Here is a 15,311-nt window from a genome sequence, read left to right as displayed (position 1 = left end):
GTTTAAATTAGTTGCAGTTAGTTTAAAAATTTCAAGCCATACTTGACAAAGTAGTGCTCATATAAATTTCATTGTTGAGTTATACTCAACAAAGGAGCAGTGCTAGTAAACTATGATGTTGAACTGTATTCGACTAAAGAGTGCAAAGGGTTAATAGATAAATATATGTACAAGATTCTCTTCTTAGTTGTCTTTTTCAATGTGCTTACAGATACTTTTGAAAGTTCTTCATCGAAGATTTTTTGGGATTTAAAAATTTTCCTTTCTAAACTTAACTGGTCATAAATATAATCAAATTTTTCTTACATTGTTTTCAGATTACTTCACTTTTTTACAGTCTGGACCTTTTTATATGAAAATAGATTATATTTATATTCCAAAAAGTTTTTATCACAAAAAATAAATAAAATGACATTCACATTTATAATGTAGTGTAGCCTATACACATACTTCAAACAATTTTAATTAAGCTATCAGTATAGATTCATTATGTCTCAATGAAGCAAATTTATTCAATGAATTAACAAATTATACTGGTGTGTTAAGCGAAATCTTCATTCAAATATTTAACTGTAATTTCAATAAAATTCGTTACAATTTATTACAGTCCCAATGACATACTTCTAATGTTGTCTTTAAAGGCAGAAATTATTATTTCCATAATAAAACAAAGAAAGCAGGGGACATAAATAGTAAAAATAAATATTATTATATAGCGGATAATATGAAAGTAACAACATTAAGGTTTATAATTACAGCAGTTTAGCAAAGTTGAAGTATTTCTCATGCTTATGATAATTTTTTTAGCTTAAACTTTTGTGCTTTTTAGTGGAAAGGGATTCAGCCATATGCGCATGCAGGAAAATGTGGAAATCAGCAACCCTATGTATCAGAGTCAAGATTTGGAAGAAGATCCAGACACAATTACAAGAGATTTTCCTCTTGATCCCGAACAGGTATGAAAATCAAATTTTTTCATGAAACTGAAAAAATACTTTGTAACTAAAGTGGATTATTCTTTCATTATACATTTTATTTAAACTATTCATTTTGAAGGTTAACTTGATATTTAGTATGTACATTTTCATACGTATATTATCAGATTGATAAAGTTCTGAATTAGATAGTTATTTTAAATTTATAATTTACTGTTTTTTAACTGTAACTTTACAATGAAATCACTTTCCAAGTGATGGTATCAAGAATTTTTTAATAATTAAGTTGGTCCAAGAATTTTAATTATCAAGGAATTTCCCCAATCTTTAATTGATAGATACAGTTATTATGTTTTACCATATTATTTATCTTTCTTAAATGCCATGTTGTAAAACTGATCTCTTAACTTTATGTTCAGTGAAAGATTTTATCTTTAAACTCAGTAATTCTGTTTGCATGTATGATACATTACATCTACATTATACTTTGTTTGTGACAGTTTGTTTTTTATCATAATTTAGTATTACATTAATTTTTTAACAATTAACATATTTATATAAAACGTTTGTTGGTAAGATAATTGCTAACTTAACAAGGAAGTTGCAGGTGGACCTAAAAATCTCATTTACTTAGGGTTACACATTGAATTTGAACTGACAAGGAATTTTCCTGTTTTCTATCTATAACTGATTGGTACATTTTGTTTAATAATTACCTACATATTTTTTTAATAAACTTCTGTTTTGAAGATCATCTGCTATATACAAGAAGTTTGCATGTGTTTGGTTTAAAAATCCCTATATAGTGATTATCATTATTTTTCTTTCATTGATTCCTTCATAAATTCACTACTAACTGAATGTCAAGATGTTGGTGAATGATTTTCTTCAATACTGGAAAAATCATAATCGTAGTAAATTTAAAATAAATCCAAATCTTCAAGTCATAAGTAAAAATTGATAAAAGTAAATAAAGGAATGCCTTTAGTGATTTTTCTTTTCAATTTAATCTTTAACTGTTGGCTAAGCTCATTCCTGATTTTATAATTGTCAGACCTCGTACTTAAGAATAATCTCAAGTTTAAAATATTTTAATATTTCATGTCAAAATATCCCATTTGCTAACTGAACAAGGAAGTTAGCAGATGGGATATTAAAATTTCAAGTAATTAAGTTTCTATATAATTTTTTTACGGACCTTGATATTTAAAATTTTTAATCTATAATTTAACCTTACATTTCATTGTTTTATCATTTAACTTTTGTATTTAAAAAAAAAATGTATGTTATGTTATTTATTACCTTCTGCCTCCCCATAAGAATTTATGTAATTATATGCAAACAGAATTACTTGAGATTAAAGGTAAAATTTAGCGGATTTTATCTTTAATCTCAAGTAATGGTCCACAAGTATAGCTCATTTCTCCATAGATTTTTTTTATATGAGAATAGTTAAAAATTAAACTGCAACATTCATTGATGCTTAACAAAAGGAAAATTCTTCAACAGTTAAAATTCATGTACATATTCTGCCATCTAAGATTTTAAGGTTTGAAAAGCTAACGTGTATTTGTTCAGCTATGAATTGATATTTTCAACATGATTTTTTAAAATATGAGAGCATTTAAAAAAATTAATTTTACTCATCAATTATGATTAAAAAACAGAAAATTCTTGGATGGTTAAGATTCATGTTCAAGCTGTCTTATTGAAGATTTCAGAGTATCATCTGCTAACTTCTGTATTTAGTCAGCGGATGAGCTTCGATACATGATTTTATTTGTATCCTATGAGGACAATAAACTATAATTGATTGGTAATTGTACTGATCAATTACAGTTAAAAATTTGGAAATTCCATTATAATTAAATTTCATATGAAAATCTTATTACTTAAGATTTTAGGGTACTATCTGTTAACTTGTGAGTTCAATTAGCAGGTGATTTTTCAGTGTGAGATTATTTGTAAAATATAAGAGCAAAAAGAAATTTAATTTATCCATGAAAACTGTACACATAAAAACTAATCTAATGTATACATAAAAAACTGTAAATTTCTGGAAAGTTAAAATTCATTTGCAACCTTAGAGATTTGAAATACCATCTTCTAACTTCCTTGTTCAGTTAGCAGAATATATTTTCAACGTGAAATTTTTTAAAAAGTATGAGAGCAGTCAAAAAATGAATTGTATAAGAGGTTATTTCTAAAGTAAAGACCGTTTCATTGTAAAAAAATTATTCTGAAAACTTTATAAAAATTTTTTATTTCTCTTAAACTACATACCTTATACTATTTGTCTGTATAATCGCCACATAAATTAAGACACTTATCGTAGCAATACACAAGCTTCAATATACTCTTGTCATATTCTTCTGTCGCCAGTCCATTTAGCCGTTGATTAACAACATTTTTAAATTCATCGTCACCTGCAAATTGCTTACCTCTCAAAAATTCTTTCAATTTCCCAAACAAATGGTAATCAGAAGGAGCTAAGTCCGGACTATATGGTGGGTGATAAATTTCCCATCCAAATGTTCTCAGTAAATCACGTGTCAGACTCGCAACATGAGGAATGTGCATTATCGTGCATCAGGACCATCGGTCAGCTACCCACGTCACTGATTTTGAATGGTGCATCGTGACTTACGTAGAGTTTTGCAGTAGGGTTCTGTATTTATAGTCGTTCCACATGGCATGAAATCAATCAGCAGTATGCCAAACCAATACCAAAAGACTGCGGCCATCAGTTTTCATCCAAATGGCTGTGGCTTGACCTTTGTTGGTCTGATTGTTGATTGAGAATGACATCATTCACTTGACTGCCGTTTTCTCTCTGGCGTGTAATATGAAATCTATGTTTCATCCCCGGTAACAGTCGAATTAAGGAGGTCATCATCTTTTTCTGTGTAGTGCATCAAAAATTCCAAAGTAGATCCCATTAAAATTTTTTTGTGACATTCAGTTAAGACGTGTGGCACCCAACATGCACAAACCTTTCTGAAGCCTAAATGGTCATGAACAATGTGACCAATAACAGCTCTTGAAATTTCAGGAAAAAGAAGGGCCAGGTCGGAAATCGTTGAGCGATGATCTTTTCTGATTTTATCATTGACGCATTTCAACAAGTTCTCAGAGATTATCGAGGGCCTCCCAAAACATTCTTCATCATGCACATAAATTCTGTTATTTGTAAACCTTTCACACCATTTTCAGATGTTTCTTTCATTCATTACATTATCACTGTACACAGCACCAACTGCCTATGAATTTCAGCTGGCTTAACATTTTGATGGTTTAAAAAACATATGACTCCACATATTTCAAAGTCAGTGGCAACATCGATATTCGTATTCATTTTATAATGTAGTAACTCACCCGTAATCAAAGATGTAACAACTTACAGACAACAATGCAGTGTGTACATTACTAGTATGGCCCTAAAGGACACAGGTTCACCAACCTTAAAGAAATTTCCCAGCGGTCTTTACTTTAGAGATATCCCTCATACAATTCAGTTATGGTTAAAAATCAGTAAATTCCTGAAAAGTTAAAATTCGTACATAAACTGTATTATATAAGAATTCTGAATACCACTGGCTAACTTTCTTGTTTAGTTGCAGATTCTCTTTCGACATGGGTTTATTAGTAAAATGTGAGGGCAGCAGAAAATTTTAATGCACCTATTAATTACTGTTAAAAACTGTAAATCCCTTCATACTTAAAATTCACGTATAACCTTAGTAACTTGAGATTTGAAAATATCATTGTTCAATAACTTCCTTGTTTAGCTGATAATACTCGCTAAATTGCTTAATAGTCTTCTAAGAGACATGGTATTCACTAATAACATTTTATGTTATTCTATGGTTATTCTGATCTGAGAGTTGAATTAAAATTAAAATATAGCTTTCATATTTACCTGATTTCAGAATTATAATATTTATTACCTCTTGGTACCTTAAAAATGAATATTTATGTATATTTTTTTATTATTATTGTTGTGTGTGTGTAGAGGTAAGCATATTATTTTTCTTATATTTCCAAGTAACCAGTTTATTTTGTATTTCTAGGGAGCAAATTTTGGCAATCCTGTATATGAGTCAATGTATAATGCTAGAGGAGTTGCCTCAAGTGAGGAAAAAAAAGGGCTTCTTAGAGATGATGTAGTTTCAGAAAAGCACAGTTCATTAACAGGAAGTCAAGAAAATCTATAGTCATAATATACTGAAGATAATTTCAATTTATCGATTGACTGGTTAATTCGTTAATAATTGAGGACATTTAGTCATTTGTATTATAGTTAGCTAATTTTTTTTTCATATACACTATATATGAAAAGTGTAATTTTAATTTTGTAAGATAAGATTAATTTGTGTATATTAATGCTGTCTATACTTTTTTTAGTTTTATTTCAAATTAATGATAAAAATAACAAATTTTAATTTAAAGTTAATAAAATTGTGTTATTTTCAACTCTAGGAAGCATCCTTCATAAAGCAAACAATCGTTTAATAACTTCTCTTGTATCATTATTGAGATTCAGTTTATATATTTTAATCTTGATTATTTTTAATTGTTTTACATTTTAAATTTAAGATTTCAGTTCTTTCTATTCACTTTGTGTTAGTGTTTTATTTAGGTGGAAATTAGTTTATAATTAAACTGTTGCAAAACTATTATTGTTTTTAATGACAATTTTAATCAAATTTGTTTAATGCATTTTTATACATCTGTTAAAACAAGATGGTCACTTCTGTGACCTTCTTGGTGACAGTAGGGCTTTAATGTAAATAAAAGTGTCTGTTAAGTATAAGATTGATTAGATTGTCATCTAAACAATTACAAGTTTTGTATAATCTTCACTACTAACTGTCATGGACAACAACATATTTATTGTATGTTTAAACCTTTTAACATTGCCTGTTAGTATTATAAGCTGAAATATTTTTGGAGTACAAAAAAGTTCAGACATCAAAAATTCCAGTTACAGATGCTTTCTAAGGTTAGATTTTAAAAGATGGTTGAAATAAATAAACATATCTTTGTAAATTCATGTATTTCATTAAGATTGTGTAAAAATGAATACAGTAAGGTAGGTTTGTTAATTAAAGAAAATAATAATAATAGGAATAATAATTTTATTCAAGAAAATATTAAATTCTTTTCCTAAGAAGATACAAACAAACTTTAAAACAAATAAAAAACTTAAAAAGATAAAAATTGCTGATTAATCTCATTCTCTTGGCCATCTAAGAAGTTAAGTTTACAAGAACTATTCTTTCTTTATAAAATCAACATTTTCCAGACTTGAGACAGACTTCCTTCTATCATCATGAAATATTATGATTTTAGATGTATTAAAATCGTCTAAGAGATTGCTCATCATTCGGTAGCCTTCAAGAGCATCAGTATTTCTGCGATGACACTTCTCTAGTTCTTAAAGTATCATGACATCAAGATTAGCTAATATCTTATCCAAGTATTATTTTCATTGACATCAATTATTATTTAGTAAATAATGAAAATAATATCGCACTAACAAGTTTTACTTAACTACAACATGTTTCATAATACTATGATAACCCTTTACACTTCCATAAGGACAGCTTTTGTACTTTTGATTCTTGTTACCAATTGTAACCTGTAATAACATTCATAAGAGTAAATTTATATATACAGTGGGATAGAATTTTCCAATTGTAGGAATTGTTTTAAAAAATTTTGTTTTTCCCACTATTTGTTGTAATGTGTTTGATATTTTAACTCATTGCCATTAATATTGCTAAAGAATTCCTTTAAAATTGGTGACCTCACTTATATCATAATTTTTTAAGAAAAAAAATATGGCAGGTGTTTTAAGACTTTGACACATTTTTATTACTCTCATAGATCCAACTAAATGGCAAATTCTCAAGAGAATTATTCTGCACATTTATTTTTTAAATACTTGTATGCTATCCTGTCTTCTTCCAGTGGTTTTTTTACAGTTTTTTATATTCTTATTTACAAATATTTTTAATAATAATTTAATTAAAACTTGTGTTAAGTAGTACAAAAGATATCTTATCCTGACTTGTAGAGTAATAAAGTGGGGATGGTTAAATTAATGGGAATGTTAATTATTGATAAAACAATCTTTGTTGTAAACTAAAATGAACTTATATAATATGTTCACAGAACTTCTTTGATTTTAGCAGTTTCATCTTGAAATTTCACAGTACTCTACTTATATACATGATTGTTCACAAAAGTACACATTTTCTTTGTATGTATTGATTCTTTATAGTATCAGAATTTGTGTTTGGTTCATCAATATTTTAAAGATTCAAGTATGGCCTTTATTGTATCCAATCAAAATCAAACCAATTCTGATTGTGCATTATTGTAAAGAAAGAATCACATTTTGAAGAACTTTATAAAAATTGTCTATTACGCAGCTCATGTCTAATTCTATATCTGGTATTAAATCCTTTTTTCTTCTCAAACATGAAACATTTATCAGAATGCTAAATCTTGGCAGTCACTTCAGCTTTAATAATAATGATTTTATGTAACTTTTATTTTAAATAAGCTTATTTTTAATAATATGAAAATTATTTTTGAACAAATCAGTGCAAACCTCAAAATTAAAATTTAACCTTGAAAGATTATCTGAAACAAAAGAAAAATCAATCGCACGTGATTCTTATTGGACCACAAACATTACCTCATCATAGATATCACTGGTAGATCTCAATGTAGATCAGCTAAGCTTAAAGTAGTTGAAAATTTTCAGCAGCTGATATCCAATAATATTAGGTACATTATTCTTAAAATCTTTACAATTATGCAAGACTTCTTAAACAATGTGCATTAGGTACAACATGCTTTGAAATCATTTGGTTAACTATAATTCAATAATTAAAATCTCCATTAACTTTTATTCACAGCATTAGTTCAACTAGTGACTCAAAACATTTGAAAATTATTCCATTTGTTACAGTTTAAATAAACATGTGTATTATAATCAGCCTTATAACTGGACCAATAAAGCATTAATGAAACAGCAAAATCTGGTTTACTAATTATTTTTCTTTTATTTATTTAAAATATTATTCCTGCTGATAGCTGTACCATAGTGTGATCATTAATTTGCTTGTGTTTGTTGTGAATTACAATTGTGAAACTAATAAATAAATGAGTTATATAAAATTTACTTTTGTAATCATGGTATTATTGTAAGTTACAGTTTCAGAGCTATCTAAGTTGAATTACATTCTTCAGAATTCAATGGAACCAGGATGTATTCCTGTCATTAAGAAAAAATCAATTATGGTTAATAAGGCTGATCTCTTTTCTTTTACTATTTTGCAAAAGGCATGCTACACTTTTGCCGATACCCAAGGTAGACCTTGTACAGTTTCTCTTTTTCAGTTTTCATATTCATAATATAATATTGTCTGCCTAGAGATTATTAAAATTAAAAATACCTTGCTATTAGTATTAATTATTTTAAATTTATTTAGTACTCCATTAAACAAAAAATACTAACTTGTGCTTAAACACATTATATATTAATTTAATGTGAAATGTTATCTAGACAGTTGTTTTGTTTTTTTTTTTTGTATTAGTATTTGTTTATCCTATGATTTAATGAATAATAATTTGTGCCAAATAATTTAGTACCTATTGATTAAGTAACAGTAAGATTAAAAATGTGTAATTATTGTATTATATAATATTTATAGGTTGTATTATAAAAGTGTTTTTTAAAACATGTTCGTGAAATCTGAAGTATTTTAATAAATAATTTTTGTTAAAAATTATTATTATTGTTTTTATTAATATGTGATAATTTGTTTTTTATCTTGACAATATTATTTCAAAATTGAAAATGGAGAATATAACTCGCCCAACGTTAACTGTTATGTATCTTAAATAATTTAGTTATATCACTTCAATTACTGCAGTTCAAATTTCCTTTTTGAATTTGAAAAATGAGCACTAAATGTAATATAATAAATTAAGTATTGTAATAAAATAATTCAATATCAGAATTATGGGTAAATTTTTTTTAAAGACTATTAAGTTTTACTATGATAAAATAAATTTGTGAAGTGTGTTTTATAAAATGTTTCAATGTTTATCTATGTGTAAATGTATAAACAAATCTTTATTTTAGTGTAAATCCTTGGTCTACATATATGTTTGTTCAAAGCGGACCTACAGTGAACAAAATTTATATTACTGAATCTTTTTTGTATTGCTATTGAATTAATAATATTAGACGTCTATTTGTGTCTTGCTGTACTGTCTGTGTTTTGTTGTAAATTTATTACTTGCATTTTGTGTTTATTTAGGAATTAAAAACCAATAGTTTTATACCTTGGTCAAATTTTGCTTTTGATGTATGTTTATTTCTTATTATAAAATGTATTTATTATTATTATTATTATTATTTAATACAAAAATTGTACTGAAAAGGATAATAGAGAAAATCCAAAAATTTACTTATAACATTTGTGACATATTTTATTTAGGCTATTAGAGTTTAATTTATTTTTCAGTATTAGTTCACATTTTAAATGAAATCATAAATTTTAAACTTAAGTCAGTGCTTAAAAGTTTTAAACTAAGAGAAGATTTCAAACCTACTGATTTTTTGCATTCAAGTAGCATTTTATCAGTAAATAAAAAAAAAATTTAAAAAGCAAAAAAAGAGTAAAAATCATGACAAGCATGATCTTTTGGGTTTTTCACAAATATTTCTAAAAATTCAATAAATTTATAAAAACTGATGTCGTAAAGAGGTATAGGAGGGAATTTTACTTAAAAGAACTTCTTGTTACCTTTGCAAATGCAGTAGTTTTTATGATAAATGCAGTTAAAGAAGTAAGGCAATGATAGCTAAAGAGAATGAGAATTGGCAAAAAAGAAGCCAGTTAATTAAAATCCTTTTGATTAAAGAATGGGTACACAGAAATAAAAAGAAAGCATTTGAAGAGGAAGTGTATGTCATTTAGTCGTGTAGCTTTCTTTTGAAGATACAAAAACTGATTTTTTCAGTTTCAAGAAAACATTTTAAATAAAAAAAAAATTTGTTTGGCCCATGGACCCCTTAACGAGTGTTCTACTGAAGTATTCTACTGAGTATTGTGGAATTTAAAAACTAGATGTTGAATTTTCGTAAAATATTCTCAGATGATTACAGCAATTTTTATTCAGTTCATAAACACACTGCTCTTTTTTTAAGCAATGAATAGCTGGAAGAAATGCAGTGAATTAAAACAGAAATAGTGTAGGGTATAATGTGTTTATATCAGTAATGTTTTACTTCAACTTGCTGAAAAACACTGCTATGTGTAGACATTAATTAAAAGTTTAATAATTTTATTATTCCAGCACTAGCACTGTTATGCATTTTCAAGACATGTTAGTAATAAATATGTACATTACTGTACAGGTACATGAGGACTCTACTCGTTTACTGTATATGTGTGCATATAACATTCTGTCATTTGATTTAACAGGAACAATGGGATATGAAAATCAGTGTTTTGGCATAAGAGTACTGTCACAAATTGTAATAATTTTTTTCTATTAGAAAATATGATATCATTTATACTCACTGAAATGATTTAGTTTGTCATATCAAATCTACCCTGTTTCAGTAGTAGTCATGAGTAGAGGATATTTTATGTCCAAACCCCCATCATTTTTTTATGAAGCTTTGTGCCTATTACCATTATTACTCAGAAAAATACTGAGCTGAAATTTATTTTATTAACTGAAATATGAAATATTTTAATAAAAAAAAAAAAAATTGTCCAATTTTGCACTTCTAAAATAGTTGATGTCTAATAACTATCTTAAATCAGAAATATCATGATAAAATGCTAACAAATGAACATCAAATCCCAAAAATATAATTTTTTTCAAATATTAGAATATGTATTGTTCTCAAACTTGTATTATATTACTTAAAACTACTATCAATAATTATTAGTTCACAAAAATCTAACTTAATGCAAAAATTTTGCTCTAGTATAGGATATTCATTCTCAGTTATTTGATAGTCTTTGAAAAACTAGTTGATGTGTTTCAAACATAATGTTTTTGTTTTAAGCTGCAGATAATAGCATGGTGTTAAAATAACATTTTGATTTTCATACCCACCTATGATAATATGTTTTAACAACCGATAAGTTTTTATGCAAGACATTACTAAATTAAAAATATTGATGGCCTCTAATAACTTGTGCACAAACTTCTGCAAATTTCTAAAAACTGCAAACTTCTGCAAATTTCCCACTAACTGATGTTCCTAATTAGAATATAAAGTACTCATCAATAATTTTACAGCTATTATAAACTTTTAATTTTGTCACAGCCAGATAAATATATAAAAATCAGTAAGAATTTTCTATTAAAATGTTCATAGGAGGTTTGATAACAATGTAAAATCGTTTACATTTTATGCATTATATGACTAAAATTATTGAACCTATAAAAGCTGAAATTTTGCTTATTAATTTAACTGATATTATGTGAATGTGTAAAATCATATAAAAATAATAAATTATATTCTGTCTCTACACAGAAAATATGACCTAATCCAAACTACAGTCTCATGTTTTAAGATCAGAAATTATGTTTAAAACACTAATGCCAACCTGATTCTTGCATACTATTGCAAAAAAGCTACTGAATAAAAGAACATTTTTTAAATACATTAGAGGGTTTTTTGTTATTTTATTTTTTTAACAAAGAATTTAAAAAAAGTAAATATTGATGAGAAACGGAATTAATTGGTTCATGACAATATTGAATTCAACTCTTTTTCTTAGTCAAAATATAGAATATGTGTAAAATTTACTCTTGTATAAGTAGAAACTGGTTATATATAGGCAGGCTGAATAATTATTCAGAAAAGGAGTTGAATAGAATCTATGTAAAAATTTAGATTTATTTTAAGTCCTAGACTCATTAGTTTTTTAATCCTGCAATACTTACATATTTCTTTCACAAAAGTTGAAACTTAGCTTCAGTGGTAGTGGTAACAAATTGAGTTTCAACACAATTAAGTAAAAATGAAAAGCAGTTATATTTTTAAAATTTATGTTTACATTTTTCATCGTGCATAGATTTTTATATAGTCAATGTCAATGCATGGAGCCATTTATGAATTTGACAAATGTTCACCTCAGAATTCAGTTCCTATACATACATTTTATGATCTAGCATATTTATTATTAAAATTAAAATCACTTCCTTAATTTTCTCCCATAATTAATTAAAGTTGCCTACTTGTATGAATAAATTAATTTTTGAATGTATAAAGAATTTCACAAGAAATTTATTTATATCATGTTTATAAATGTTTTTGGAAAGTCACAAGATGGACAGACAGGTCTGTACTTCTTTTCTTTGGAGGATAGAATATGGGACCACTTTGATAGAATATCCACTTCTCAGGAAATTCTTTTTTAAAGCCTAGCAAACTAATATTACTTAATGCGGTGCACTATCCAGTAGAATTCATTTGCATTTTGAGATTAATCCATTTTGGGGAAACAATATAAACATTACCATTCTTTTTTTTTTCAGTAAAGAAAAAAATCCAATTACAAGATTTTTCATTTAACTACCGACTGCAGCTAAATTATAACATGCTATTAATTTTATAAAGAAGTGAGATGATATATATTAGGGTATACAGTTGCTACTAGAAATTCTATACAGTAGCAACCAAAGTTTTGGGAAAATTTATTACTTTTTAACCAGATTCGAATTTTCAGATGAAAATCGCAAACGGTCAACCCTACCGCTCTGAAAATATTTTAGACCTCCATCATCCGCACCCTATATGGTCCCAGTGGTACCTGTCAGATGATAATATTTTCAAATGCCCCCGGGGTGCCATTCAGAAAATGGGAAGAGATGGGATGCCACCGTAATATCTCGGCAACTGCTTGTCTGATTTTCATGATTCAAACGGCGTATGTATCAGCAGGTCGAGTGCTAACTGTTTAATGTATTGGGTACACTCTTCATGAACTAGATCTTGGTTATTTGGAAATTAAATTGTTTAGCCCTATGTTTTGATTACACTCGCCCACCATAAAACGTAGCAATCCAATAATTTGTTAAATATGCTCAAACCTGTGCACTAGCGCAGCTGTAAAGTATAAACTTATGAAGACTAAAAAGTATAAAATAAAATAATATAAAAAACCACTCTTATATTAAATGCACTAATAAGTAGAAAATAAAAGGATGCAGAGGACGCTTTGACTCCTTCATATGCAAGAATGAAGGTCAGTTGGGGTGCTCCGATGATGCATTTGGGACCCTCAAGTGTGAGAGGGGGACGCGGCGGTTTGCCGGCTTTGCGCAATGCGTAGCCGGCAACCTAGTGTAGGGACGGGAAGGGTAGCCTCTAAGTGGAGGGATGTAGTGGTCGTCCAGAAGGGAGGGCTGCTGCATCTTGATGAAACTGAGAGGACCCCGATGGGACGCCAAAGAAAAGGCAAGACACTCCAAAGAAAAGGCAAAGAAAGGGGCAGTCGACTGCCACGACACTCCGACATTCCTGCGCATAGCCTAACGGCGGAGGCCGGGGATGTTGGGGGTGTTTAAGAACAAAAAAAAAAAAAAAAAAAAAAAGTAGAAAATAAAAAATGTGTAAAAAAATTTTTGAAACACCACTCTTAAATTAAACACTCTAAAAGGTAAAAAATAATTGTAGGATGGTATCTCAGAATGGATTTGATAACAAGCTTTGATGGTGATATATAAAATTATGTGAGTCATAGCTTCAAATTAAAAAATTTATATTTTTGCCTATTTTTTCATGTGCATGATGAATGGCTTAAAGAGTAGGGAGCAAGGAGTTGTACTTTGACATGAGCTCCCCACTCTTTAGGCCATTCATCACACATATGAAAAAATTGCAAAAACATCAAATTTTTAATTTGAAACTGTAGCTTTCACATAATCTTACATATTACCATCAAAACCTGTTGTCAAATCCATTTAAATTAAATTAGAATTAAGTGGCTTCAATTTAGAACTAAAGAAGCCTACTTTCATTTGAAGAAATTGAAATATCTCTCCTATGTCACCTTTAACTTGTTTTTTTTTTAACTTCTATTCATTATTTCCTAGTACTGAATTAGATCTCAGACTTACACTCTAACTCCAGCTGCTTACTTTTACTCTCATATTATTAGAATTTACTCAGTTAAATGCTTTAGTAAGATCCAAAAGTATTGAAATTATATACAATTAGTAGTTTGCTTTCACAGCCTGAACCAAACAAGAATTTTGGTTGATATAAATTTTAATTAACTTAATATTAAAATAAAAGTTTGCTTGATTATAAACATTAAACTGTTATGTTGTCAGAATTGCTATGGCTGGTTGTATTTGTATTATTGCTACATTTTTCCATTGTATTTGACTGGTTGTGATGAAAAATAGTTTTTTCCTAGTTTTATGTATTTAATGACTTTTTCTAATATTTTATTAATTTTATTGACAAATTGTTATAATTAAAATTACACTAAAATAAATTTTAAAAAACTTATCTCTTTCCTCATCTTTGTTAGAAAAATACAGTTTTGGAACTCTTGTTTTACATCTAAAGTTCTCATTTTGTAAATATGTATCATGTATCAGTGAAAAAATATATAACTAGAAAAATGTAGTTAAAATCTGTATTTAATTTGTTGTAGAATTATAAAATTTATTAATTATTCATATCTGACATACTAGATAAAAATAAGTATAGAATATCTCTTCAGCAGTGTGACAAGTAAACATGGCCTTTTTTTATTTTGTTTATCTAATAATTAAAAGTTTATTCACTGATGTGCAATATTTATTTTACAAAGTAGAAATTTGAAGGAAGCAAGAGCTGTGAAAATGTATTCTTTAATATAATGAGACAAGTTCCACACCTTAATTGTTGTATTGAATTCTTTATGTTACAAATGTATTAAACACGTTAATTTTTTTATAATTTTTATAATACTCTTTTTCTATTTAATCTTTGAATAGAAACTTATTTTTTTTACATCTGCCCTAACTGTAAAATTTTATCATTTTGTACAAAATAAAATATAATAAAAAGTATATTTTATTATAGTATTTGAGTTGTTATGCTTCAACCTGATTACCTAAGAGTAAGTTAAATGTAATAAACTATAATAAAGTGGTTCTGCAGCTACTTCAGTTTCTTGAACTTTGCAGAATGTTTTTATAAACAAAGTTTGTTTTTTATAAACAAATATGTATGTATTATTTCCTTGATTTAAAAGTAAAAAAAAAAACATACATTGTATGAACACAGTTTTACAATAAAAGACAATATATTAATCTTTTGCTTTATGTTGC

At 27.4% G+C, this 15,311-nt stretch overlaps 1 protein-coding gene across 2 annotated transcripts in view; it reads left to right on the top strand.

The window, feature by feature from the left end:
* The window catches only part of LRP1 (LDL receptor protein 1), a 473,582-nt gene extending 458,517 nt beyond the window's left edge, over window positions 1–15,065 (top strand). For both annotated transcript variants that reach the window (XM_075382014.1, XM_075382015.1), the window contains 2 exons: window positions 830–956; window positions 5,006–15,065. In XM_075382014.1, coding sequence (XP_075238129.1) covers window positions 830–956; window positions 5,006–5,149 — 271 coding nt within the window. In that variant the 3' untranslated portion in view covers window positions 5,150–15,065. The remainder of the gene's footprint in view (window positions 1–829; window positions 957–5,005) is intronic.
* Window positions 15,066–15,311: the final 246 nt, after the last annotated feature.

The sequence above is a fragment of the Lycorma delicatula genome, chromosome 1, assembly GCF_047948215.1.
Source record: "Lycorma delicatula isolate Av1 chromosome 1, ASM4794821v1, whole genome shotgun sequence".
In the NCBI taxonomy this organism is placed as follows: Eukaryota; Metazoa; Arthropoda; class Insecta; order Hemiptera; family Fulgoridae; genus Lycorma; species Lycorma delicatula.
Note: the sequence above shows the minus strand (reverse complement) of the source record. Positions and strands in the feature narration are given on the sequence as shown.